Source organism: Citrus sinensis, chromosome 5, assembly GCF_022201045.2.
Source record: "Citrus sinensis cultivar Valencia sweet orange chromosome 5, DVS_A1.0, whole genome shotgun sequence".
Lineage (NCBI taxonomy): Eukaryota > Viridiplantae > Streptophyta > Magnoliopsida > Sapindales > Rutaceae > Citrus > Citrus sinensis.
This window is the reverse complement of record NC_068560.1, coordinates 2,339,673-2,366,551: the sequence shown is the minus strand read 5'-3', so window position 1 is coordinate 2,366,551 and position 26,879 is coordinate 2,339,673. Positions and strand designations below refer to the sequence as shown.

Sequence of the window (26,879 nt, the reverse complement as noted above, 5' to 3'; positions counted from 1 at the left end):
CGATCTTATATGTCCAGGCTTCTTGCATTCATAGCAAGTGATTGCCTCCTCCTTCTCCCTATAGTTCTTGAAGTTTCTGAAATTTCTTCGCTCTCCGGTTTTCTTGAAGAATTTTTTGAACCTCCTTGCTAGCATGGCTAGCTCTTCATCATCCGGTTCACTCTCCCCATCACTCTCATATTTTGAAGCTTTGATAGCAATGCTTTTCTTCTTCTCTTCATGTCCTTTTTCTGCAGCTAAATCCTCTTCATACGAAATAAGAGAACCAATTAAATCATCAAGAGGTAAAGTATTTAAATCTTTGGCTTCTTCAATGGTGGTTCTTTTAGGTCTCCATTCTTTTGGAAGAGACCTAATGATTTTCTTAACTTTCTCACTATTTGAGAAGGTTTTCCTTAAGGCACCTAGGGTGTTCACTATGTCCGTGAATCTAGTGTACATAAAATACACATTTTCATTTTGTTCCATTTGGAACAACTCATATTGACGAGTGTATCTACTGATTTTAGACTCTTTCACTTGATTTGTCCCTTCATAGACAACTTCAAGTTTGTTCCATATCTCTTGTGCACTTTCACAACTAGATACTCTATGGAATTCTTTCTTATCAAGGGCACAAAACAAAGCATTCATAGCCTTGGAGTTTAGAGACATCTTTCTCTTTTCTAACTCACTCCATTGACTCGATGGTTTAGGAATATCATCTCTTACTTCATCTTTGAACGTAGGCATGAATGGACCATCACAAACAACTTCCCAAATTTCATAATCTAAGGCTTGCAAATAGATTCTCATTCTAGTTTTCCAATAAGCATAGTCATTATCATCGAAAAATGGTGGTCTAGTTGTGGATTGCCCTTCTCTAAAGGTTGAGTCATTTAGGGTTGCCATGGATCTTTTACTCTAGACGATTAAGTCTTAATAAGAGAACGAAGCTCTGATACCAATTGAAATACAAGTATGCAACCCAAGAGGGGGGTAAATTGGGATTCTAAAAAATTATTCAATATTAAAGAAAATCTTAATGCAATTATAAATCAAATTCAAAGCAATAACAATTAAGAAGATCACAATATAAAAGATAAGGAAAGAAGGATTCAAACACCGAGATTTTTACGTGGTTCGGCCAACCTCGCCTACGTCCACGCCTCCAAGCTTTCCGGGCTTGAGGATTTCACTAAGCAAGCCTCCAAGGCTTCAAATGCTTACACTTGACTTCCAAGGTGTCAATGAACCTTTACAACAAGAGATTATCCCCAATCTCTTAACCCAAGTGTATCCCAACACTTACAATCACTCAAAGTAAAAAGATTACAAACTGTTTTGCCTCTCACAATATATAAGATTGCACAATGATGCTTAATATGTGAATAGATGAAGCAAGAATGTGTTCTAAGCTCTATGAAGATTGTATTCTCGAATATTAGCTCAAATGGTCGTGTTGTGATCAACCTTCTTTCAATTTAGATGAGCTTATTTATATTTGGAGCTGAAAATCTAGCCGTTACAAACTGTCGGACAGAAAATGGTTCGCCGTTAACCGTAAGCGGTTAACCGTTTCGGTTGGTTAAAGTTACCGTTGGGCCAGATTTCAAATAAACAGTTTGCCGTTTAGGATTGCCCTTTCGCCGTTAACTTCCAGAGACCTGCAAGATGAGCATTTGTTATCCGTTTACGCTAAACGGTTAAGGACTTGCATGAAGTAACGTTTCTAGATATTATCGGTTAACCGTTTGTAAATAAACGGTTAGCGTTTGTCTCCAGTGACCTGCAAAATGAACATCAGCTAATCCGTTTTCATTTAGCGGTTAAGGGATTGCATAAAGTGGCTTCTCTAGGTATTATCGGTTGACCGTTTAAAATAAACGGTTTACCGTTTGCCTCCAGTAACCTGCACAACAATTTAGCCTTATCAATTTTCGTTAATCAATGCCAGAGGAGGACAACCTTCAATTCTGGACGTTATCAGTTAACTGTTTAAAATAAACGGTTCACCGTTAAGTTCCAGTAGCCTTTCCATTCTTGGTGATTTTCGTTTTTCATAAACGGTTAGAGCCTTAGGCATTATGTCACTCTCTGGTGTTAATCGGTTAACCGTTTAAAAATAAACGGTTCACCGTTACGTTCCAGTAACCTCCCCATCTTTTGTGTTTTCCGTTTTTCATAAACGGTTAAAGGTTTAGGAAATGTGTTGCTCTCTGCTTTTAATCGGTTAACCGTTTTAAATAAACGGTTCACCGTTTATAACCAGAATTGTAATTTTAAACAAGGTTTTGCAGAAAATCTCTTTCTAATTTGAAAAACCATCTTTTATGAAGAAATAAGACAATGATTAAAAGGGCTTTTGATTATTAAGAAATAGCTCCAATATTTTTGTCAAAATACATTTAAAATTTGTTATCATCAAAATCAATATTATTAACATATTTATGTTAACAGAATGCACAAATATTGTTTTACCCTTTCAGCCGTTAAAAATAACAGACAGATAACAATTTTTGAAGGATAATTTGATGTTTTCATTAGTAAGGGGACAATTTGAAGATTGTCACTTCGCGAGAAGAGTAAGCTGAAATTTACCCTATAAATAATTCACTTTGAACCTGTTAAAAAAGGATAATTTTCACTTTCCTCCCCTGAGGTTTGGTGTATCCCCACTTTGGTAGAAAGTATTGATGTATCTCCACTTTCCTCCCCTGTCGTTAGTATACTGTTTCGTATATGGTTAGTCACTAATGGTAATTTTGTAATTGCATACTTTATTGATTATATATTTAGGCAAATTTAAAAGTTTTCACTTTGGGAATAGTGTAGTCATAGAAATTTGTTAATATCTATCGAGTAACAATAGATACAATTTGTTATCCATTGTGTTTTAGCTCACAACAAAAGCTATGTTTCTCTTTCATCTATTGGAATCCAAACCACAAAAAGCTCATAAGTTTTTCTCTTTCATCTACTAGAATTGAAACCACAAAAAGTTCATAACCCATTTCAATTATTCTCAAATCATTTGAAGAAATTAGAAGTTGTTGTTAACAAAATGAAAAAGAAACAATCTCAATCGATAACACCTAGGACGGATTCAATAGATCCAACTAAAAGGACTGCCATTAGCAAATATTGGCGACGACTTAGAAATCATCTACTTGTGTTAGAGCCAAGGGCCAGGTAACTGCAACTTTCCCCTTTTTTTTTTCTTCTTCTTATAATGGTGATGGGATCGATTAAAATGCAGTTAAGATTGTTGTTGTTCATAGTGATGTGGGTTTGTGGGGATGATTTTTATATATTTTTTCATTAAAGTATGAAAATAGATAACACAAATTGGTGTTTTAGTTACCTCAAATTGGTGTTTTAGTTAACTGTCATTGACTTCGTACTGGAATGTCTTTCCTTAACCTTTTCCTCAAATATCCACGATGAGCGAAATCTCTAATGAACATTTATTAATCATTAAAATTTTCTTCATGTGTAAATAAGTACCAAGTTTTGCAGTGAACGAGTTTTGTTTTATGTTTTGGTTGTGATGCAAATGTCAAGCAAACCACTTGTTAATTGTAAATATTGAGATGATGGATATATAGCCAACATCACTGCCAATATAGCCATTTAGATTCAACGGTAATATTGGCAGTGTTCTTTAATATTTTTAAAGTATTTTTTTTGTTAAACTTTGATTTCTAAATCAACAAATATAATTTGAGTTTATATTAGGGATAATATGGTCATTTTGTATTGTCTACACACTTGGCATCAAGTTATTATCCAGTAGATCTTTGTTAGCTTTGATTATAATGGATCAAGGGTATTTTCATCTTTTACTCAGTCAACTAATCGATTTTTAAACAATATACTAACTGTAGGGGAGGAAAGTGGAGCTACAGTAATACTTTCAACTAAAGTGGAGATACACCAAATTTCAGATGACGAAAGTAAAAATTATTCTGTAAAAAATTATCGGCCACTCAATAAATAACATATTATTTAAGATTAAAAGAAAATAGTAGAGATTGAAATTACCGGCCACTCAATAAATTACCTGCAGCTTTGATGACTTTATGCTTGACCATACACTAATTGGCCACTGACAACGAGCTCACATAGAAGTCACCGCCGCCAAACCGCGAACTCTTAATGAGAGGATCGGCATGTTTTGAAGCCCGTTTATCACTCCTGATCCGAACGTCAATGTTTTGCCACGTCATCATACGTTTGACCATCGTTGACCATAGGGTTGACAACATTGACCAAGCTTTCTGGCCATCGGATGTGCTGTTTTTCGACCGAATCCGACAGTTATGGATGCCCAAAGTTGCGAGGTTTTGTTCCCTTGACCCAAAACGGTGGCTGTTTTGGTATTAGTTTTAATGAGCGTTGATCGAATTCCTCTCTAACCAGCCGCTGGATGAAGTTTAGATCAAGGGAACAAAACCTGGCAACGTTGGCCAATCATAACCGTTGGATTTCCACAGCCACTTCAATTCAACTTTCCATTCAATCCAACGGTTGTGGATGCGCATGTTGACCAAGCTTTTTGGCCATCAGACAGCTACTCTACAGAAAGCAAAAAGCAAGCAGCAGAGGTTCCATTTTCCGCAGAGCCCAAGTTTTTACAGATTTGTTATTGGAGGCTCCCATAGTTTATTTTGGGAAATAAGTTAGTGAGTGGGTTTATTATTTTTATCTTCCTAAGATTTACCTTTAAGTTCTAAAATTTTATAGAAATATTTTATTTAAAAGTGAGAGAATAATAACAATAGATTTAGATCTAGTACTAAGATTATTCGTGCTCAATTCTTTAAATTTTGTTATACTCACATGTGTGTGTATAACATTAAACAGTTAAGATTTAATCAGTTTTATATTTTTATCCAATATTTACTACTTGTATATTTTTAAAAGGTTAGCAAAAAAATTAATTCTCCATTGAATTTAAATTTAATAATTAATACCAACTTCAATATTGATCAGAAAAGTTCAAAATAATTGAATGTTAAACCATTAAAAATGAAAACTCCGCATAATGAAATTTATTACAAACAAAACATTGGGTTTATAAATGTAATTATGTAAAGAAAAGTAGCAAATTTAATTTAAATGGCGGGTTAGTTAGGTTTGAGTTAATGGGTAATTTAGATTATCAAAATCAAAACTAAACATTCTAACATGTAAGTTTTAATTTGAATCTTATGGTATTTATTTGTTAGATAATGGTTAAATACTTTTGTAAGTTATTGAAATTTATGAACTAAATGAGACAAATTAACTCATTCTAAATTTCTAATACTTCCTGAAAATATAAAGAATTAAGGTAGCGTTTACTTTTTGGATTGGATTGGGAATCCTGGGGAGTGGGAATCCTAGGATTGAGAGTGTGGAGTGGGAGTGAGAGTAGGTTGTTTACTTACACTGGAATGGAAGCATGGAATGGAGATCAGAATCCAATTTATGTGTTTACTTTGTCTTGGATTGGGAGTAAATAGTTTCAAATTACAATTTTATCCTTATTTAAAGAATTATAGTTTTTAATTACAAAACTAATAAAAAATATATTTAATGAATAATATTTATTTTATTATATTTTTAAATTTATTATAATTATTAATATTCTTAATTATGAACAATAAATTATTAATTGTAATTTTAATATAAAATGAAATGTTATTTTATTTTATTTAATTATATTAAATTTATTATTATATAAAATAATAATATAATATTATTTAGTACAAAATTAATATTTTCTTAGAATAAAGTATTTATTATTATTAATATTAAATAAATATAGTACTATTATTTTTAAAATAACTATAATAATATTATATTTATTAATTCTCTATTAATATAATAATATTATTTTAAAATAATTTTAATTTAGAATCAATGTAAACTATTATTTAGTTAAATATAATATTATTATTTAAATAAATATAATATTATTATTCAAATAAATATAATATTATTTATTTTATTTTATTAATTATAAAACATAAAATAAAATAAAAAAGGGTAGAAATGGGACCTCCCCCAATGGGAGTCCCACTTCCACTCCCCACTCCAAAAATGGATGGGGTCCACGGAATAAGACTCCCAATCCCTCCTCATTTTAAGTAAATAAACATTAGAGTGGGAGGAATCCACACTCCTCACTTCTACTCCAGTAAATAAACACAACAGAAAAATTCTTTTTTGTATTTTATTTTGTTTTACTCGATTATCGAACATCGAGAGTAATTTTTTTTTTTTTTGGGGAAAAAAACAATTTCCAGAAGATTTTTTACTCTGACCAAAATACGTCATTCACTGCTTCAGGAGCATTTACACCAATTTTAAATGGTAAAAAAAGGTCTTTTTAACTCTTAAAATATTCAGTTAAAGTTTCTTGTCTTTGATGGGTCATCTCAAAAGCTCCATTTTCGCATTTTACTTCCTGGTTTCCTGAAGTTCCAGGTATGTTCTTTACTTTTCTTAAAATTGTTAATTTTTTTTAAAGGTTTTCTGTTTACATTATGAAAAATAACTCGAGTTAGGTTAATGTGTCCATTATAGAAGTTATGCTTTTTTTTATAGAAAAAAATTGGTTTTTTGATCTAGATCAAGTGAGTTACTGAGACATTATGAATTAATTTTAAATGCTCAAACTTATGGTTTTTGATTTTTTTAATAAATTTTTCCAAATGGGAAAGTAATAATTAACAAACGAGGCCATGTACAGTGATATGAAGAATTGAACTTCCATTTCTTTTACATGAAACACTTGAACTTTGAGCTTGTAAGTTCAAAGTCTTTTCTTTTTCAGGTTCTTTTTTCTATTTTTAAATGGGTTTTGATAATTTTTCTGGATAGACTATATGCAGTTTATCTTTCTTTCAGTTTCACTAAATTTGTAAGAAACTGTTGATCTGAAATTTAAAGTTTAAAAAATTGTTCCTTTTTGCTTCTTTCTTAAATGGGTTTATGATTGATTGTGGTAAATTTCAAGAAAGAGAGGGACATTTTTATTGATTCCTCTGAATTTTTAGGTTTCAGGAGGAGAGTTTTGGGAGTGAAGCCCTTGGCTTGTTTCTAAATCAGCTGTTTGGGTTTAAAGTTGAGAGCTTTTTGAAGAAGATGGGAAGAAAAAAGAATTTTAACAAGGAAAAAATAGCAGAAGATTGGTGTTTTGTTTGCTATGATGGAGGATCCCTCATACTTTGTGATCACAAGTAAGTAGTATTTATAAAGAAACATTAAAGTTTCTGATAGGCATTTTAACCCTGTACCGAATAAAGTCAAGATTAGCAAATGAAGAATGGTTCTGTCTTTTCATTGGGCCTTTGTCAGCTGGTTATTGGCTCCAAGCTTGCTGATTTTGTCCTGATTTATGTTCAGTTCTGTTCCCATCCGGTTTTGATTTTCATTTTTCATTTTTCTTTTTGGCCCTTGGGGTCCTTTATGTATATTTTTCATGTCCTTTGATTTGTTAATATTTATCAAGACAAAAGAGAAGCTGTTATTGGTGTGTTTCTATTGTAGATTTTGGCTTTTCAATGAATCCATATCAAAATCTGAATGTGAAACAATTTCTTTTTTCTAAAATACTCATACAATTCTTATTACTTTTATTTCATTTTAAAGAATGAGATTTATGTGGCCCTTTTCTCTTTGGATACTCCGAATGATAAAAAAAATATTTATTGGATGTTGGTTTGGTTTGAACTTGATGTTATTGGGAAAAGTTAGTAAAATGTAACATTGTTTAGTTTTGATGTCAAAACAATAATTGAAAATTGCAATATCAAAAGGTAACTTTTTGTTTTATTTGGGAGATTGATTATTGTACTTAGATTACAAATATGTTTAACATTAATTAAAAATTGTACTAATAATAAAATAACCCCGTTATTTGGAGGTTGAATATTGTATTTAGATTAGAAATATACATACAGTGACAATTTTTGCAAAGCAAAGAAGTATCTCTGTAGTAGCTTGCTCCCATATGGTATGACATTGATATTGTTTGCTTTAGGCCTAGGCCCAGAAACTTTTGCTTTTGGATCCACACAAAATGACATGATGTTTGAGATGGAGCTCTACATATGTAGCCCAGTAGCCCTTAGTTTCTAACTTGATGATTTGGGATTTTGACATCTCATCATTGGGTGTTACAATCTACCCAAGACGTGACCTCATGTACGATAGGCCCCAAGGATCTCTTGTTCCGCGTGTGCCTTTAGTGCTAAAGAGGTCCCAATATGATGCCATTTGTAACAGCCTGCTCCCTCACAGTATAATATGGTTTACATTGGTCCTAGTTATAAACAGTTTTGTTTTTGGATCCTCCCAATAAGCTTCATATTGTTAAGGGCTTTTATATATGTTATCCAGTAACCCTTGTAAACTGGCAATGTAGGATTCTGTCACTGCATTTTTGTGCATTACATTTCCAGTATCTTTTTAATTTTTTTATGATTACCCAACCATTATACTATGTAGTTTTAAAATTTTCACATGTTGCTTAAAAAGCTCTCAGTTAGGATCTTCATGGTAGTTCCATTTATTCATGCTGTGCATTCATGAACCTTAGGGTAATACACATATTTAAGACCTATTGTCCTCATTATCAAAATAATTTCAAAAGCAAATAAGTGTAATATATATATTGTCATTTTGTATACTTATGAATCTTACGGTAATATATTCTTTTAGAGTAATGATATCTTCTGTTTCTTGATATAACATATTGTCTATCCTACTAATTTTTATATTCATTGCCTGTAGAGACTGTCTTAAAGCTTATCATCCCAGTTGTGTAAATGAGGATGATTCTCTATTGGAGACTGGAGTAAAGTGGAAGTGTGGTAAGTTGTTCTTATTTGTGATGACACTTTTTCTGTTTATTATTCTGTAATTCTCATTGAACCTTTTATTGTATTTCTTTTTCTAGTGTGTTATATCAGCCTTTCGATATGTAATGTGCATGTGACCTGATAACCCGTCTTCCATCTATGTGATAAGAGAGGAGGGTGAGGGAGAAGAAAAGCATTTCTCAGTCAGTAATGCTGTTCACTTAAAGGCGAGCCTCAACATAAAGCAATAGTCACATTGTTATCATAACGCACGAAACCTAGCAACATGGCACCACATGGTTGGTCAGCGTGAAAGTTATGCACCATGAGGTGGCGCTGCTACCATAACATGCATACTCACTCCCCCACGCTCACTAACTACATCTTTATTTCTATCTTAACTGGTTTAAAAGAAAAATATATATGTATAAGGGGTTTTTTTCTTTCTCCATCCAAAGGAATTTCAATATGTAGTCTAATACCCTATAAACTTTCCATATAAAAATTCACCAGTCACATAATTTGTATGAGATATGGTTATTGTTTACCTTGTCATTCTTGCATTATTTTAAGAATATCGGTGGTAACCCTTGACTGAATAAGTGCTTAATGACAGATTTGCATGCTTGCTACGAATGCGGCAAAGCTCCAAAATTTTATTGCCTATGTTCCCCAAAGGCCATATGTGGACACTGCATCTGTGATGCGGAGTTTGCAATAGTTAAAGGGAATAAAGGCCTCTGCAGTGGGTGTTTAGAGCTTGTGTTGCTTATAGAAGAAAATAAGGATGTTGACTCTCATGGGGTATGCATAGTTTGTAATAAATACTGTAGCTTTCTTAGTGTTGCTAATTTGCTTACCACGCATCATCTGTTTTCACATGTATGTAAGCCTTCTTAGTCGATACAAAATAGTGGTGAGTCTAGGAATGCAAGTTTGAATAATATTCTTTCTTTACTTTAATTTCCTATTGAAAAGTAGAAAAAATAATGAAGACTAAATGCAGTAACAAATTATTTTGGTTGTAGAATGGTGGATTGATGCAGTTGCAATTTTCATTTACATATTTACACGTTCTTTTGCTGCCTTAGAGTTGTTGTGAAAGCAATGCAAGCGTAAAAAATAGACTTTTGGTTCTTTTGTTTTCTTTTTGAAAAGAACAAAAAGATTAATAAAAAGAACTATAATTTAGTAGAGATTATTATTTTGCTGTTTTTTTCTTGAAAACCTGAAGATTTCAGATGAGGGCAGGGTGTGGCTTATAATATATTTGCAGCCTTTACTGATATACTTTTAACTTTTTCTTGACAAAAGAAATAAAAGAAACTAGAAAGGATTTAATCATCATTCGAACTAGAATTCTTGATTTTTTCAAAAAAAATTCCTTTTATTCTCTTTATTATTATTATCATCATTTTTTTTTTTTGGGGGGTAAACAACATGATTAAGGACTTTATTCTTTCTGCCTAAGGTCACATGTGTATTATATCTTTTAGATGATGTAGGCTGTAACCATCATGATTTTATTGATTGTGCGTTTACTTCCCTTTCATCTTTATAAATTGACATTGTTGCCAGGGTAGCTGGTTGAGTCATGTAATCATCCTGGTTTTTGCAATACAGGCAATACATAAACACTAACATTTTTATGCAATGGCTTTCTTTATTGCTCTACAGTGCAAGATAGACTTCAGTGATCCAGAAAATAGTTACTTTTATGAGTATTGGCAGATAATAAAGGATAAGGAACGTTTGACTTCGGAACAAGTTATTTCAGCATACAACCGGCTGAAAAGTGGTGAACTTTATTCTGGTGCTTCTGATTCATTTGAATCTGATGAAGGTAAAGACGATAGTGATGAATCTGAAGACGATAGTCAAATTAGGAAAAGGAAGAGATCCAAAGGAAAGGTATCTGTGGCAAATAGTAAAGTGAAGTCAAGCAGAAAAGAGTTTGTTGGATGGGGATCGAGACCTCTCTTGGAGTTCCTTGCTTCCATTGGCAAAGACACAACCCGAGAATTATCAGATGATGCTATTACAACTATCATTAGTGGATATTGTAAAGAAAACAAACTTTTTCACCCAGAAAGAAAGAGAAAAATCATTTGTGATGCAAGGCTTAAGGCACTTTTTGGTCGGAAGTCGGTGAATAAAAATAGTATACCTAAACTTCTGACCATTCATCTAGCTGAGAACTTGGAACTTCTTGAGGAGGAATTTGGAAGTTGTTCAGAAATTGAGGTTGAAGAAGACTTGGAGGCATGTAAAAGGCAATCAAACTCAGTAAAAAGATCCTATACCAAGGAAGTTGTCGGGGATGCTCAAAAAAATTCTCATACCAAGGAAGTTGTTATGAATGTTCAAGAAAGCTGTTTTGCATCTGTAGTCCCTAAAAATATCAAGCTTGTCTACTTGAGGAAGAGTTTAGTGGAGGAGCTGTCAAAGCAACTGGAGACTTTTGAAGCTAAAGTAATGGGAAGTTTTGTGAGAGTAAGATCAGACCCAAATGATTATCTGCAGAAAAATTCTCACCAGCTTGTGCAAGTTTCAGGTGATTATTTCAATCATGAATACAATAATTCAACTAATGCATCACTGAATAAATAATGCATGGCTTTCTGATTTGACAAAAATCATACACATTTCCTGCTTCGACATTAAATAAGATCATGTTATCATGGAATGCTACTCGTTGCATTAACTGTTTCCTCTGGCTTAGGTAATTCGTGTCCTGCTTCAGAATATAATTTTGTATCATTACAGGCATACATAAAACAAGTGTCAATGCAGAAATTCTCCTCGAACTCTCTGATAGAGTAAAATGGGTACCCATATGCAATCTGTCCAATGATGACTTCTCTGAGGTTGTATGTTTAGTATGTAGGCTTATTTATCTAATTTCTTTACTTAACAAGTAGATACTTATTTTAAGTGCTATTACTTGCAGGAAGAATGTGAGGATTTGCGTCAGAGAGTGAAAAATGGCCTGGCTAGTAGGCCAACTGTTGTAAGTTTTGGATACTTTAGCTGTTTGGTTTTCTTTTTTAGTGTGGCGTGATTTGAGAACCACTGTATTGTATGTATTAGATTATGCTCATTCTCACATTACAGACTTCTATTTTACATGGTAGTTTGTTAAGATTCCTTGTGTATAGCGGTGATTACTCTGGTAGTGAATTGTAGTGGCTGAAAAACTATTTAATTTATAAACAAAAAAGATTTATGGTGTAACATTTTCTGGAAAGGACAAAATAATTATCAAGAAATAATAGTTATCAAGAAATAATTCTTACAGAAATGTTAGTGGATCACAAAACTGCTGATTTCATTATGCATGGGGGAGATCTTTGCAGCAGTCAAAAGTACCTCTAAATTGTAATGTATTGTTTCTGACTGCATACCAGTTTGCTTTAAAAAATTTCTCTTATCATTCTCAATGTTGCTAAAATACTAATGGGACAACGTGGGAAATTATGCTGCATTCCCTGATGTATTGTAATCTTTTACCTTGATATATCAGCCTTCTCGTATCCAAGGGGTTGCCATGTTGTTAACGCCACGTTGTTGTTTTGACCTTGATACGCTGTTCAGTTTGTACATGATTCCTGAAATGTGTTACATTTTAACCATGAAGATTTAAACCAAATGAATTTATTTTGGAAATTTATTTCTTAAACCATAGGAAGGCAGACTATTTCTTTATCATAATCTTAACTATTTTACTTACATTGCTTTCTTGGTCTAGCTCTTTAAATTCTCTTTTTCTTTCGACAAATAATTTGTGGCCTTTAAGAAAGTAGTTTCAAAGAAAATGCATGAGTTTAATACTGTTCAATGATAAGTGTAAAGGACATTGCAGCTTCCTTTTGCATATCAAAACAATTAACGAGAATACTATACAGACCTTACCAGAGTGTGTGACTCTGTTGATTTGCAGGTGGAGCTTAGGCAGAAGGCCGTTTGTCTGCATGAGGATATAACCAAACATGTATGTATTTTCATTTAACATGTGAAGAGTTGGAAACTTTTGGTATTTCCAGAATTATAATTCCATGGCTTTAATTCATGTAGCAATGAGCTTAAATTACACCAGAAGGCGGAATTCGAGCCAGTAATGAGACCCAGATAATTAAAAGATAAAGAAGAAAGAAAAATAAATTAGTATATAAGGGTGGATTTACAATTTTTCTCTAAGTAGTGTTTTATCATAACTTATTTTGTTTCTTGTAATTATTAGACGTGCTTGTTTTGGTCACTTTTCAAAAAGACCTTTTTATAACTTCAGCTGACCCCATGCTCATGTATACTTTTATGATTTGGTGGACCTCTCCTTTTTTAAAAAAAAAACTTTCATAAACTGCTTTCCGTATTCGCATTTTTGTTTCAATTGTTTTTTTCTTTTTTGAATAAAATTAGTGGATCGCAAGAGAGCTGGATATACTGCGAAAGTGTGTTGATAGAGCAAATGAGAAAGGATGGAGGAGACAATATCCTTCATGTAGTGGTCATACAAAGTTGGACTAGTAAGTTTCTCATATGCATGCAATTAGATGTGCATTTAAACAACTCACTAGTATGGAATTTGTGGAATGGCATTTGCAAAAGGAAAATTGGTCGTCCTTAACCTGCCTCTTCGCATACGCTGTATGTGGACATGGATAAACTCCTGAAGCTTCAAACGCCATCAGAACAATCACGTTTATTAAATGAGATTCCGGAAGTAATTGCAGACATAATTGAGCTTCAACCGGATTGTGTGGACTCTACAAGGATCGATGGAAAAGAAAATATTGGTACCTCTCCGGAATCTGGACATCAAAGAACTTATACAAGTCCTGCTCAGAATCTGAAAAGCAATGGAGTCTCTTGCCACTTGAATGACTCAACAGATACTGCAGGTTGTCATTCTTCAGCTTTTTCTTATAAAAAATCAATATTAGTTTATTTGAATGACTGCAAAGTTCTCTAACTATATCAAATGTAATTGTCAAGGAGTACATATGCATGCGGATGTAAATTCTTCTAGAATCTGAGATGACTTTAATTCTGTTTTAGATCAGTGGAATTGATTAATTTAGAATTCAATTCCTTTCTACTTGTACAGTATTTTTCTCCATACACAATTTTATATACCAGTTCTTGGAATGATTCAGTGTGCCATTAAATGTAATATCTTTTAAAATTAAGAACAATGATAGGCTAATGCTTCTCCTAGATGTTGGCTGTTCGGTTGGGTTTGTCCTATCATGTTCATCTCTCTGACAGTACTCAATATCTGTCTGTTTGCCTATATATGTAATTGATAGCCATGGTGACTGAAGACAAGACTCAAATCACTGCTCCTAGTGGCCAGCAATATGGAGTTGGATCTCATAATGAAGCTTATGGATCTGGGCTGTCTTGTGTTCGTGCAATGAAACCAAGTGGCAATGAAGCTCCAAATACTGCTGCAGACTTGGCTGCTGATGGTATTATTTACATAAAAAATTGAAGAATTCCACCTCTTCGTATTTTAGAACTAAATATGCTAAATATCTAAAATATTTTTCTCTTATCCCTTCTTGTTTTAGGCATGACTGAAATGAACAAAAGGTGTGAAGAAAACAGTAATGATGTTGCTCAACAGTGTGGCATGGCAATTGAAATGCACAATAGCAGGTGATGGACATAAGTGGTCTCATGGTTTCTAAATTGTCATTAAAGTTTATGCATTATTTCTATATTTTTCGCTTCAAGTCAAGTATGCATGCAGTTCCTCGGAGCATGATAGTCACAACCCTGTGCTTGTTGACCAAACAAATGAATTCAAGCTAGTTGTAAAGGATATTCAAGAAGTGAAGAAAACTATGAAAGAAGTGCTAGAGGGATTTAAAGATTTGAAGGAGCAAATGCGTTTGAAGCTATCTTCATAACTCATCAGGTGAACTGCCATTTTGGGTATAATTATTTTTAACTTCTCGTTAAGCACAACTAATCATCTATATGCTATTATCAATCTTAATCTTATATCACTCTTGTCTTTTAAGTTTTGTACAGGATGCTGCTTTTGAGTGAAGTAAAAAACAGTGGCATGAAGTTTAACTAAGATATCATTTTGTATTAGTAACAAATACCTGAGGGGCACTCCTTTAGAATTCAGTTTCAGGGAAACTTGTTTAAGCTACTTATTTCATATGGTACTTGTATAGTTGTCATTTAGATTCTGGAAAAATGAAGCAACAAAGTTTACTAATGAGGAGATTCATGTCATTTATTCATGTCTTTTCTTTCGTCTACAGTAATCATTGACACTAAAGTGGCTGTAAGTTTTTAGCACCATGTTTTTTGTTAAATTTTTCGAGCTTCTTGTATATAGGCAGACCCGTTAAAACAATGATATGCAGAGGATACATGATATCTCGTCTCCTTACCAATGAATAAAATGCGGAATTCTTTAATTAGTCTCCCATAAACCGACTTTTACGTATTTACCGAAGTTTTTACACAAAAGTTTAAAGCAATCTTGAAATCAAAATAAAAGCTGCTATTTATGTTGGAGCACGCACCAATAATTTTCCTTAAGGAAACAGAACACAGAAACCACAAGCATTTTTATAATGGCAACAAATTTGACGGATTCGAAATATATTTCTTATAGGGAGAAAAAGAGTAACAGAATTTTAAGAATTGCGTGACCGCAGCATAAGACCTTTTAGTTTTTACAGGTTCACTATACCAATCATATTATGCTGCGTTGAAATCTCATCTAATTGAGAGTTCAAAATCAAATTCAAAATTTTGCTTCAGCCTCAGCAGTTTCTTTCCTCAATGACTCGAGCCTTTCTTTCAATTTCTTGCTCTGCTCGAAGTTTGCCTTCCGCTTCACAGCTTTCTGCAGAATGTAAACACAATAATTTTATCAAAATCTCAGGTACAGATATGCATGTCAGGTAGCAAAATGCATACACAAAGTGTAGTTGCACAGAAATTTAAACTCACTTCCTGACGGAAACATCGATCAAGCTTTATTTTGAGCTCTGTACAATCACCAAAGAATTTCCCGATAGGATGATCCAAGTGGCACTTTTGAAACTCCTCAATAATCTGATCGACAATGTCTTCAGTCACTTGATTTAAGCCAAAAAATACAAAATTACCATCAAGACTAAGTTTAAAACTTGATGGTTAATTTTTTCTCGTCTTCACTGTAGAAATTGATTAGACCTTCTGTTCCAACATCCCCCAATTATCTAATGGGCAAATGTATAGTTCAACGATTTCAAAGAGACTGATGCTAAGTTAAGTTTCACCCTAGAGATATAAGATAGAAGGATGTTTTTGGTCTGAAAAAGCAAGAGGTGCACTTTTAAATAAGCACAGGATACATGCTTTTTTAGAACAAAATGCTTCTTAGGTCAAAATGAACTTTTAAGTGCATTTTGAAGAAACATTTCAAGGCGCTTTTATAAAACAGAAAGTGGTTTTATTTAAAAGCACTCCTTGCAAAAGCATGCCCAAATGCACCTACATATCAACTGCACTTTTGTGAGTGCTGCTGGTATTCTACCCGATACTCAAAAGCTCTATAGTTACGTAAACTGATTAGTATTTGACCATAAAAATATAACTGAAGAAGGTTTATATTCAAAGTTGTTTCAACTAAAAAAAAAGGCTTTTAAAGAAACATATATCTGGAAAGTACTCCTAAATTACATTTTTTTTAAAAAAAATTACAATTAAACACTATAAAATAGACACAAAAACAGGTCAAGTATTTAAAAATCGTAGAGCCAACCTCCCACAGTACCTTACATTCACCAAAGATTTTTCCCAATTCGATGATCAAACTGACACTCAAACAACTCCTCAATTATCTGTTCCACAACATCCTACCCATCCTAACACATTATTTACACAATGACGAAAACAATCATTGATACAGTTTGATTATGCTATCTTATCTATATATCAGTAACTTGATTTAGTGGAACAAATTAAAATTATCATCAAGACTTTAAAATCAGAACTCAATCGTAAAGAAAGTTATATTCACTTCTCTTCCCCAGAATTAAAAGGGATAAGACCTGCTCTTCCCTCATTATTCACTCAGAATTTCAAAAACATTAGTGTTTGTATTAACTTCTCTTCCTCAGAATTAAGAGGGATAAGACCTGCTCTTCCCCTATTATTCACTCAGAATCTCAAAGCCACTAGTGTCACATTAGCATCTCTCATTGTGTTCTGCTAGGTTATTGTCACTACCAAAACAATCCTAAAACTAAAAGACCAAAAGTATATTGTATCTATTTTATAGTGCTTGGCTGAAATAGAAAAAACAACTTTTTTTATCCCAAAAATCATTTCAACTACTTTTTTTAAAAGCAACTGAGGTCTAAAAGTACTTTAACTGCATTTTGAAGAACATTTCATAAGTGTTTTTTATAAAACAGTTGCAAGTATTTTTACAGAAAACGCTCTTACTTGAAAGCACATATCCTAAAACATTTCAAAATATGCGTGCTCTTCATACTCACCTATATAATCTCACATTAGCATTTTACCATAAGGTATCTGACATGAAGTGCTTTCAAATAAAAGCGCTTTCTGTAAAAACACCTAAACCTGCTTTATAAAAAATCACATACATAAAAAGACACTACAAATATGCATAATCTATTCCAGCAAACAACACGACAAAAATTCTCTAAGCATAATATTCACTCAAAAAAGGAACCCATTAGAGAAGAACTTTCTACAGAACCACTTCTATTAACAATTAAATATAGCAAAATGGAAGGAAAATGAAACTTACCTCAGCACACATCGGATGCCTATGTAACGTCAACGGAGGGTGCATTTTTATGTTTTCTTTGAAAAGTAAATTGAAAATTCAAGTTTTTTATTTCCCTGCAATAACAAATACAAATCATGCAGTAAAGTAATAATAGGAAAGAAATTTGGATTATTTATAACAAAAACGCACTGTTTTTAGAAGCTATCTGTAGGGTTTAAGTTTGTTTGTGCTTCTTCTTCTCCTTCGTAGTCAGTGGTGTAAACCAATTCAAAACTGTTTACCCTAAGTCTTATGCAAATTCACAACAAACCCATATGAAGAATTCAGCTCAATTTCACAATAAAAAAAAAAAAATTTCACGCAAAACAGACCGAATCACCAACTGGGTATTGGCGAAAATTTGAAAAGAAGCAAAAAGAGCTCAGCTGTTGAGAAAGGAAAGAGCCGTTTGAGCTGTTGAGAGAGAAAAGAGCGACCGAGCGGTGAACGGCGGACTAATCAGCGTCGACAGGTAGGGATGGCAATGGGGAGGGGAGGGGAGGGGACCGATCTCCCCGTACCCATCCCCGATATTTTACGTATATCCCCATCCCCTCCCCGTCCCCGTCAGAATTACTTGAGAGAATCCCATCCCCTCCCCGAATAATAACAGGGGATCCCCGAGGGTCCCCGATCCCCGAATAACTAATACATTTTTTTTCGATTTTGAGTTAATCATATTAAAATAAAAAATTCAAATAAAAGTAAAGTTCGAAATATATCTTACATTAATATCTATTACAAAAGTCACATACATTAAATTAGTAAGTAACGCAACATACAAGAGATACAAACTTATTTTACAAACTATCATGAACAAATTAATAGTCTAATACAAAATTGTTACAAATAAAATCAAATTTAGATTTAAAATTAACTTTTTCAATGGTGGCGTGGGCACTTTATAAATGTGGACTATTCCCTTTACAACACAATAGTTAAATCGGATCAAATCAAAAGTAAATATTAGATTAGATTAGATTAGATATTAAAATTGTGATTCGCTGTGGGCAATTATAACATCTAAAATTAAATAAAAAATAGATTTAAGTTTAAAATATTTAAAGAATATCAAAATTAAAAAAAAATTTGGCTAATAGAATCTACTCAGTCTTTTTAATGTCCTAAATAAAAATTTAGAACTTTAATTAGCTAATTAGGCCTAAAAGTTTAATAATATAAATATTTTGATATTTTTTATTTTTACCAATATTTATAATTTTATAATTTATTTACTAGTAATTTTAAAAAATTAAAATTAAATTAAAAATTAAAATGGGGAAATGGGTAGGGGATGGGGATTCCACCTCATCCCCGTCCCCTCCCCGAATAAGAAATTGGGTAAAAAAATTTCCCCGTCCCCTCCCCGAATAAGAAATTGGGTATAAAATTATCCCCATACCCTCCCCGAATGGGGAAAATCCCCGAGGGTACCCGTCCCCGTGGGGATTTTTGCCATCCCTATCGACAGGGTCGTCTGGTCTGGTTTGATTTGGTCGATGCCATCCCTCTGAATGTGGATTATAGAAAATAGAAATGCTGGTGGGTGGGATGCTCAGCATTTATGTGTGGTGTTCTCAGATATTATTTTTATTTTTAATTTTATTTTTAGTTTCCCTTTTATGTCTACATGAGAATTAGGTTGTTGGGAAAATTACAAATTATATAAGTGAGCATTAGTGTATGTTACATGCTGAGCATATGTATAGATAATAGAATTTTAGGACTCTTTGTGAATAGTATTTAAACTATAAATTAATCATATAGCATCGTGTGCGCAAACACTATCGTCATTAAATTATCACTTCATAAATTATAATTATATATTAATTGATCTCACTATTTGATCTAATTTTGTTTAGACACTAATAAAAATATGGCTATATTTCATTAGAATTCTAAAAAATAAGTATAATTTAGAAAAGTGTTTTCATCAATATTTTCGAATAATTTAGAGAGATAAATTATTCTTTCCATTTTAGATTCATTGATAACTGTATTATTTATATTCTTTTAATAAAATTAATTAAAAAGAAAGGTTAAAATTGTTTGCAAAGGTCTCTGTAGCTATTGTGCTAACGGAAGTACCAAGACATATAGATTAATTAGTTGCTAGAAGGGTCATCATCATAAAATAGCGTTCAGCTTTATTAGTCTAGGAAGCACTTCCACAACGTGCTTTCCGAGTGTACTCCATTCGGACACATCCTATTGTAAACTTGCGTACTGGGATTTTGATAAAACAGATTTTATTCTGTCTTCAACTTGCTTCAAAGCACAGCACACAACAGAATATGTAGCTTGTACCTGATTGATAAAGTGAACAACTATTGCTATAACATAACCACATGGATAAACTCATGTACATGCCAAAAACAGTTTGATCTGTGTATATTTGTACATATCGAATCCTTGCAAAATGCTGTCTGCATAGGAACAGGCAGAATCATCAATGCCGGGGAAATAAAAGAGCGAGTATAATTTCATTGTTGATTGCATGCAACAAAAACTACAAAATTGACCTGCAAATGCTTTCGATCATGAATCTTAATTTTTCCCTCTTTCCCTTTTTCTTTCCACAAGAATCCAGATGATACTAAAGCTAACTATTTTAAGGTATTTGTTGACTTATAGATTCCTATGAAGTGGGGAAATGTCTCTCAAACCTTGAGTCGAAACTGGTTGCTGTCTAACGCGAGATAAAAGGTAAGAGACTTGTTCGGTTGCAAGATCTAACCTCTCCTTAGACTTGACAGATTCGGCAATTAGAGATGATACCATGCTCTGCAAAAACTGAATCCTTTCTGCATGATCGCTTGGAGAACTTTGAAGAAGCTTTACAGAATGTGTGCTGATCTTGCGCCAACGTAGGGGGAGGTACCTTTCTGGGATCTGAAAGCAGTTTCCGGTTGAGAGAACACGAAGGGTATGCCGACAGAGAATTCCAGAAAACTCAAACTGATGGCAGCTGCAGCTTATGATGCCTTCCTGTGGAGCCCAATACACTTTCCGGCCCCCTTCAAGTTTTGTGTGGTGTCTTACAAGGAAGCCATCTTCAAAGGGGAAAGACGCATAATGAGCAGCCAAAACGAGTTGCTCTTGAAGCTTAGAGAAAGCAAAAGGAGTGAGGACTGAAGCGGCATGAGATTCCATAGGAGCGCCAGTCTTCAGGCAAATGTTTTGGAGATTCTGTTGCATTGTCTGTTGTTCGGCAGCTTGATCTTTAAAATCCACAGCCACAGCCACCTGCTTATGCCAAGCTGAGTCAGCAAAATGAAGATCTTTGACATTAAAAAAATAAGACAGCAGATGGAAAGAAAATACAGACAACCACAGCAATGACCTAAATCAGAAAGCAGAATTTCTGAAGGCCCCAGTGATCAAGACTCCAATTAGAACTTCAGTACATGCAAAAACTAGTATTCCCATAAAGAAAGAAAGGAGAAGAATGTAGTTAGGTGCAACTTTCTCAAGTGAGAACAAAACTCGAATTATGATAACAAAGATACAAAAGTTTTTCAAAATTGGGGGTTGGTCAAAGAGATAAGGCTTAAATCCATTTTCTAAACCAAGTACTTCAAGTACTCTTCTCAAGATAAAAGGCAGCAGTCCACAAAGGTTGTGACCCCATACTAACATGAGTGCTTGATTCAATAAACTTGACTTGAAGTTCTGCTCAGCCAAAATTCCAATCCCATACAACAATTCAATTAGGCATGGGTAAAGATGTCAAGCAATCCTATGCCACACCAGCTTAATCAAGTACATTTTTAGATATTATACACAATAACGTCCAATTTATATCAAGCTGTAACCGATAAAGGAACTAGAATCCTTCAAAGAAACACAACACCAAGCGTATCCTCTTTTTGCCCATTGGTTTTGTCATCTTCAAAAACGTATTTCAAAAAGAATTTTCAATTTTAGAAAACTAACCTCCATCCCATAGAATAAATAGAACCAACAGAAATTAAAAGAGCAACTTACTTGTTCCACAAAGTGTGCAAGCCGGGTTTGTGCACCCAAAAACCTTTGAATGAAAGCATTAATAGCTTTTGAGTGGCCAGTTGTAGTCATTCCTGCAAAGAAATTGCTTCTTAAGTATGGTAATGCCCACTGCATGCGTAAGGCAAACAAGTTGGCTATGTGCCTGTTAGTATGAAGCCCAAATGAATTGACCATGTCCCTCCAACCCATTTCAAAGTCCTCAATTGATTCTAGATTATAAAGCCGATAAAACTCAGCCTTCCACTCATTGTAACGCTCCCCAAGAACAGCATTAAACCAGGACGGAAACTTCACCACAATCATCCATATGCAGAGTGCATGTTTAGTCACTGGCATTTCCATGGCTATGGCTTCTTTGAGACACATATTTTGGTCAGTTAATATTGTCTGTGGAGCCTTCCCATCCATAAATGCTAGGAATGCCTGCACAAACAATACAAAACAGAGCACTAAAGTAAATTAGAGAACTATTGAGCTTTTCAAGAGGTTATATGCACACATATGTACATCTGAGTGCAATTGCAATTGTACGAATCAAATGCCCCATGACCATTTAGACTACCCATTCTAACAGCAAAGATAATAAACACTAACTACAATGTTATAAATGTAAAAAGATGTTACACGGTCATCCCATTTAAAACTCAATAATGAAGCCAACATACGTTTTGTGCACCACCCTTGCCTGTCTACCAGTCTATTCATTTTTTTTCAATTTCAAAAGCTACATCCCATTCAGTCCTACTATCAGTAGAACAGAAAAGGAATAGATCAGTTACAGTATCTTACTGAAATTTCAGATGTGGCCAGTGAGGAATAAAATGTGATACTGTTTGAAAAAAGTCACATTGTTTGACTCTATTACCTTGAGCGCCCATGAGAATGACCTTAAATTTTCCTCTCGTAAAAGTGTGCAGCCAAAGAAGCAAGGCACACCATAATTGTTCACTCCGACCCATATCCCAAGTGGCATGTCTAATGCAGTTAAGCGATGTGTTGTATCGAAAACCACTGCATCACCAAAGATCTCATATGCCTGGATTGATGATGCATACGACCAAGCAATGTTTTCTAACCTGTTGTTAGAATCAAGTGTATACTCATATCTAAAGTTAGGGTCTTTTTCCTTGATGTTTCTACACATTCTTAATAAATCTACACTTTCATCTTCTGGATCTAATTTCCTAATTGACTGAAGTAAATTTCTCACATCCTTCTCAGTAAATGGTAAATATCCTGGCTCCACACATTTCTCAAGTTCCATGAGTCGCATCATTTGCTGAACTGAAATTCCTGTTTTGGCAAACATAAGTATTCGGCTTTTGTCTGTTTCTGATATAGTACGATATGCAGGAAGAAAACGAACTTGATTTGGCTCTAAAAGTTCATGATTATGGTTATTAGCAAAGCCTGTAACACGCCACTCTGGTGCTCCTAATTCAGTAACTTTGCTTATCCGCATGTATGCTTGACATCCACATCTTGAGGATTTTCTATTTCTTTGAGGTTTATTTTCATTTGAGGTTTTGATAGGGGTATTACCAGCACGGTGGCACACAAAGTAGCGTCTTGTTAGTCCTTTACCTACACCATCTTTTCCTTCGGTGCGATGACGTCGGATAGAGAAACCACAACTTTTTGCAAATTCACTATAGTATTCATACGCTGCATCATGAGTTGGAAATCTTTGTCCAATGTATGGAACCACATCATTGGTGGATTCTAGAGAGAGTCTTGTTTCATCAGGTGATTCCTCTGTGCTGCTAGTATCATCTAAAGATAATGATCGTTGGTCTGAAGGATCATCATAAACCATCAGCATTTGTCCGGCATCATCAGACATCATATTTCTCTCATTAACACCCTTGAGGTAGACCTTAGAGCCTCTGTCCGTTACATAACAAAAATGCATCAATCAATATCCAAATGTATTCCAACGAATAAGGGCAATGGTAATATGTGTGTGAATGTAAGGTGCTCTCATTTCATATTTATTCAAAGACACAAAAACACATGTTAAAATGATAAGCAGTCAGTCTAAACGTTGGTGAGAAGCACAAAGGAAAAACAATAAAAGTACATATAAACACAAATGGTGATGTACAAAAAAGACCTAAATGCTTTACCATTTTGGCATCTTTATGCTTCCATAGAAGGAACCATATTGTATCACGACTTAGCCTTCACTTGACTAATTACGTTCATTGGATAGGTATGATGACATTTCAGGTTTTTGAATTCTCATGTAAACAGCCAAAAAAAAAAAAAAAAGAGAGAGAAGCAAGTCAAATCGTTGAGGGGCTTACCTATACGCTAATAAGCATCCTCCTAGACCTTATGGTCTTAAAAGAAAAATATGTTGTAATATTTCCCTTATTTTGTACCTGTGCAAGTGAAAGAAAGAAATGCATAAACTAAAAAATCATCTGGCATGCTCTTGACTTGACAACCGAGTCAAATCCGTCTTGTTCTTGTTAAAATAAACTAATCATCAAAGTTCTAGAAGAGAGCAAACAGAAGAATGATTTATAAACTTAGCAGATATAACTGGTTGCTCCTGCTCGGCCTTTTCTCAACATATGTCAATAAAAAAATCCAATCAACAGGACAAGTCATTCCCTCCATGAGAACTCCCATTGCAAATTCTCCTCAAAAGTGAAAAAAACACCAAATTCTTTCACAAACCCATCTCAAAAATCCACATTCTCACAGCACAACCTCGAATTTCACCATGATAATCAAACCATCCAATACCCAGTTCACTCATTTGCACATTACCTCAAACCCACCAATCGAAATTGCATTCTGCAAACAAAACCTCTCTCAATCAATAAAACAATCACACATATACACACTGACAAAGCTAAATTCCACCATTTCGTAACACATTATGCAGATTCAACCACTGCCCTATCTTCAAAAACAGGAAAACACAACTGGGATTTTACTTTCAGCAACAAATAATCACACAACCAACACTATTAATTTCTGATCATCTAACATTTTTAATCTGTATATAACAGTAAAAGCAAAATTCACAAGCATACGAGTGATAATATCGAGCTATAAGAGTTTATAAAGAGAGTAAAGAACGAACCAACCAGTGATGTCGCATTTGATTGAAACTCAGATATTGTTGAAGGAGCAGCCCTAATTTGCGCAGGGAGGTGACGGGGACCCTTTTATGTAACCTGCGCACATTTCCTATCGTACGCTGTCCCTGTAATTCGTGGAAATATTAATTGGGGTAATAACATTGCCACCCAAGTTGTTTCATTATTTCTTAATCGAGGACAAAGTATATCCAAATGTATCAAATAAGTAACTAACCATGCTCAATTGACTATAGTACCCTTTAATCTAAAGCTTAATCTATTATATCTCTTACATTTTGAATGTCATCCATATTCATGAGTTATCCACGGCTATTCAATTACATTCTGTGAGGAATACGAATATCAATAATTAACATTTGATACTAAAAATAGTTCCCTCAAGATTTGTGAGCAGCGGTGCTGCAAATGGGCTATGAGCCTATTGGCACTAACATTTGATACTAAAAAGTAAAAATATTGACATGTGGTATGAAGGCGCAATCTGATGAGTTAATTTTTCCCGGTACAGCTTCCTTATTTTCTCTCCCTCTCTCGTTATCCAAATTGACTTGATTGTCAATGTACTTGTGCAGGAACATCCACTCGCCTCCCATGAAGGTCAATTTCAAGTCAACTAACTGCTTGGATCGAGGGAAAATTTGACATTCTATAGCACTTTATTGCTGTGAGCACCTTCAATAACAACCCCCTAATGATATTCGTCCATAAGGGACTCGTAATGACAATAGAAAAAGTAATAATTCTTATCACTTAAAATCGATTTCTTTTTTAATTTAAAAATTTTTACATCATAGTGCCGTATTTCTGTTGCCCCTTATATACATGGGCAAATATCATTACTAATGTTCAATATCAATGCCTTTATTATACACCATTTTATTGTTAACATATTAATAAACATATTTCCGAAAACAGTTAATGCTACAATAAGTTCGTATTTATCTTTCTTTTTCTTTTTATTTTCTTACTATTATATAACTACGATGTCGATTAGTATCTAAATATTGAACGAATACTAAGCTGTAATGATGCCCAAAAAATGGTAGCAATATCGATATTTTTAATGTGCATTGCTTCAAGAAACGATGGAGTCCACGTAGCAAATCTCTCAGGAAAGCAACATATGAGGGGGGAAAAAAGGGAATTGCAAAAAACTCTCAATAAGCCTCTTGCCAAAAAAATTCAGGTATGAAATTGTTCATTCTTAGGGTCGGTTTGGTATACACCAAAAGAAAACTGACAATAAATAACAGATATTTTGTGACGGATTCTAAGAAAAAGGGTATAAGTCAAAAAAATACGATAGAGTTGTGATAGATTTTGTGTCTATCATGCATTCATGACGGACTCGTGATAGAAATAAATTATGTCAAGGATATATGATGACTTTGTGATGGAAATTGTTACATCAGTAATGCATGATAGAATTTTCATGTTGACTTGATTTTGACGCGTTTTTGATCGAGATTTTGACGCGTTTTTGATCGAAATTTTATATTATTTGAATGACGATGTTTTTATCATAAATTAAAAATATTAAATTTATAAATTTTTTAATTTAAAAATAAGAAAAACATTGTTTTGGCGCTTTCTAATCCTTAATTTTTTTTTCTAAGTATCGAACACAACACAAACAGAGAGAAGGCAAAGGGTACTAACTTAAAACCCTTGGTACTAACTTCTCTTAATCTCTCGAAATTGACTTCCTTTTCGCCATCATCTTGCCGGAATCTCGAACATCGTCTGCCTCGCGCACTAGCTGCCGATTGCATTGTGAAATTGACTAAGTGAAGGTGCATTTCGTGGTGTCACCATCATCTTCCTCGCTATCGTCCTCCTTGACATCGTGATCCTTGCCATCATTTTCTGTCCTCATCTTGTCATCTTCTACACTGTCATCTTTTTAAAACTCTTGGTATGATTTTTGTTCTGTCCTCATTTTGCATGTTGTTTATTTCACACAAATCTAAGTTAAATTAATTAATTATATAAATAATATGGTGAAAAGCCTAATTAAAAAAATTGATTAATTAATTTGTTGAAAGAGAGCAAAGGATGTTGGTTTGTTAGGGTTAGCAATAGGAGTAGTAGTAGCAGTTGTGATGTAGT

The 26,879-nt window shown here is 33.7% G+C and overlaps 3 protein-coding genes across 14 annotated transcripts; 1 reads left to right on the top strand and 2 right to left on the bottom strand.

Moving 5' to 3' along the window:
- The first annotated feature begins 6,314 nt into the window (after positions 1–6,314).
- Positions 6,315–15,084, top strand: LOC102620690 (zinc finger CCCH domain-containing protein 19-like). Of its 6 annotated transcripts, none has more exons than XM_006470913.4 (14): positions 6,315–6,453; positions 7,026–7,208; positions 8,764–8,843; positions 9,448–9,635; positions 10,509–11,385; positions 11,598–11,698; positions 11,782–11,841; positions 12,772–12,822; positions 13,251–13,321; positions 13,476–13,732; positions 14,141–14,302; positions 14,405–14,492; positions 14,587–14,754; positions 14,861–15,084. In XM_006470913.4, the coding sequence occupies exons 2-13, from the start codon at positions 7,114–7,116 to the stop codon at positions 14,744–14,746; spliced, it is 2,190 nt and encodes a 729-aa protein (XP_006470976.2). In that variant the 5' UTR covers positions 6,315–6,453; positions 7,026–7,113; the 3' UTR covers positions 14,747–14,754; positions 14,861–15,084. The 6 variants fall into 6 exon arrangements, with proteins under 6 accessions (XP_006470976.2, XP_006470978.2, XP_024952083.2 ...); XM_006470915.4 differs by having other exon boundaries at positions 6,349–6,453; positions 7,033–7,208; XM_025096315.2 differs by lacking the exon at positions 6,315–6,453 and adding an exon at positions 6,644–6,775.
- Positions 15,085–15,448: 364 nt separating this feature from the next.
- On the bottom strand, positions 15,449–18,202 carry LOC102622931 (uncharacterized). The gene is made up of 4 exons (XM_006470923.4): positions 17,797–18,202; positions 17,626–17,720; positions 15,813–15,917; positions 15,449–15,705 (listed from the first exon to the last, which is right to left on the bottom strand). Exons 2-4 carry the CDS (start codon positions 17,668–17,670, stop codon positions 15,604–15,606), a joined length of 252 nt encoding a protein of 83 aa, XP_006470986.1. The 5' UTR covers positions 17,671–17,720; positions 17,797–18,202; the 3' UTR covers positions 15,449–15,603.
- Positions 18,203–19,957: 1,755 nt separating this feature from the next.
- On the bottom strand, positions 19,958–24,903 carry LOC102621634 (protein FAR1-RELATED SEQUENCE 11). 7 transcript variants are annotated; one of them, XM_025096349.2, is made up of 5 exons: positions 24,752–24,903; positions 24,221–24,459; positions 22,520–23,540; positions 21,634–22,077; positions 19,958–20,892 (listed from the first exon to the last, which is right to left on the bottom strand). In XM_025096349.2, exons 2-5 carry the CDS (start codon positions 24,289–24,291, stop codon positions 20,275–20,277), a joined length of 2,154 nt encoding a protein of 717 aa, XP_024952117.2. In that variant the 5' UTR covers positions 24,292–24,459; positions 24,752–24,903; the 3' UTR covers positions 19,958–20,274. The 7 variants fall into 7 exon arrangements, with proteins under 7 accessions (XP_024952117.2, XP_024952120.2, XP_015383463.2 ...); XM_025096352.2 differs by having other exon boundaries at positions 23,961–24,459; positions 24,752–24,902; XM_015527977.3 differs by lacking the exon at positions 24,221–24,459 and adding an exon at positions 23,961–24,038 and having other exon boundaries at positions 24,752–24,824.
- Between the last annotated feature and the right edge of the window lie 1,976 nt (positions 24,904–26,879).

Excerpts from the sequence above, each read along its gene's own strand:
- LOC102620690 (XM_052442376.1), top strand. The coding sequence starts at position 6,752 with ATGAAACACTTGAACTTTGAGCTT. Across the intron at positions 9,636-10,508 it reads AGGATGTTGACTCTCATGGG|TGCAAGATAGACTTCAGTGA; the intron begins GTATGCATAGTT and ends ATTGCTCTACAG. Across the intron at positions 13,322-13,475 it reads GAGAAAGGATGGAGGAGACA|GCTGTATGTGGACATGGATA; the intron begins ATATCCTTCATG and ends CTCTTCGCATAC.
- LOC102622931 (XM_006470923.4), bottom strand. The coding sequence starts at position 17,670 with ATGCACCCTCCGTTGACGTTACATAGGCATCCGATGTGTGCTGAG. Across the intron at positions 15,918-17,625 it reads GGCATCCGATGTGTGCTGAG|ATTATTGAGGAGTTTCAAAA; the intron begins GTAAGTTTCATT and ends ATTGTCGATCAG. Across the intron at positions 15,706-15,812 it reads ATCGATGTTTCCGTCAGGAA|AAAGCTGTGAAGCGGAAGGC; the intron begins GTGAGTTTAAAT and ends TACATTCTGCAG.
- LOC102621634 (XM_025096349.2), bottom strand. The coding sequence starts at position 24,291 with ATGGGAGTTCTCATGGAGGGAATGACTTGTCCTGTTGATTGGATTTTT. Across the intron at positions 22,078-22,519 it reads CATTCTCATGGGCGCTCAAG|GCATTCCTAGCATTTATGGA; the intron begins GTAATAGAGTCA and ends TTGTTTGTGCAG. Across the intron at positions 20,893-21,633 it reads TTGCACACTTTGTGGAACAA|GTGGCTGTGGCTGTGGATTT; the intron begins GTAAGTTGCTCT and ends TGGCATAAGCAG.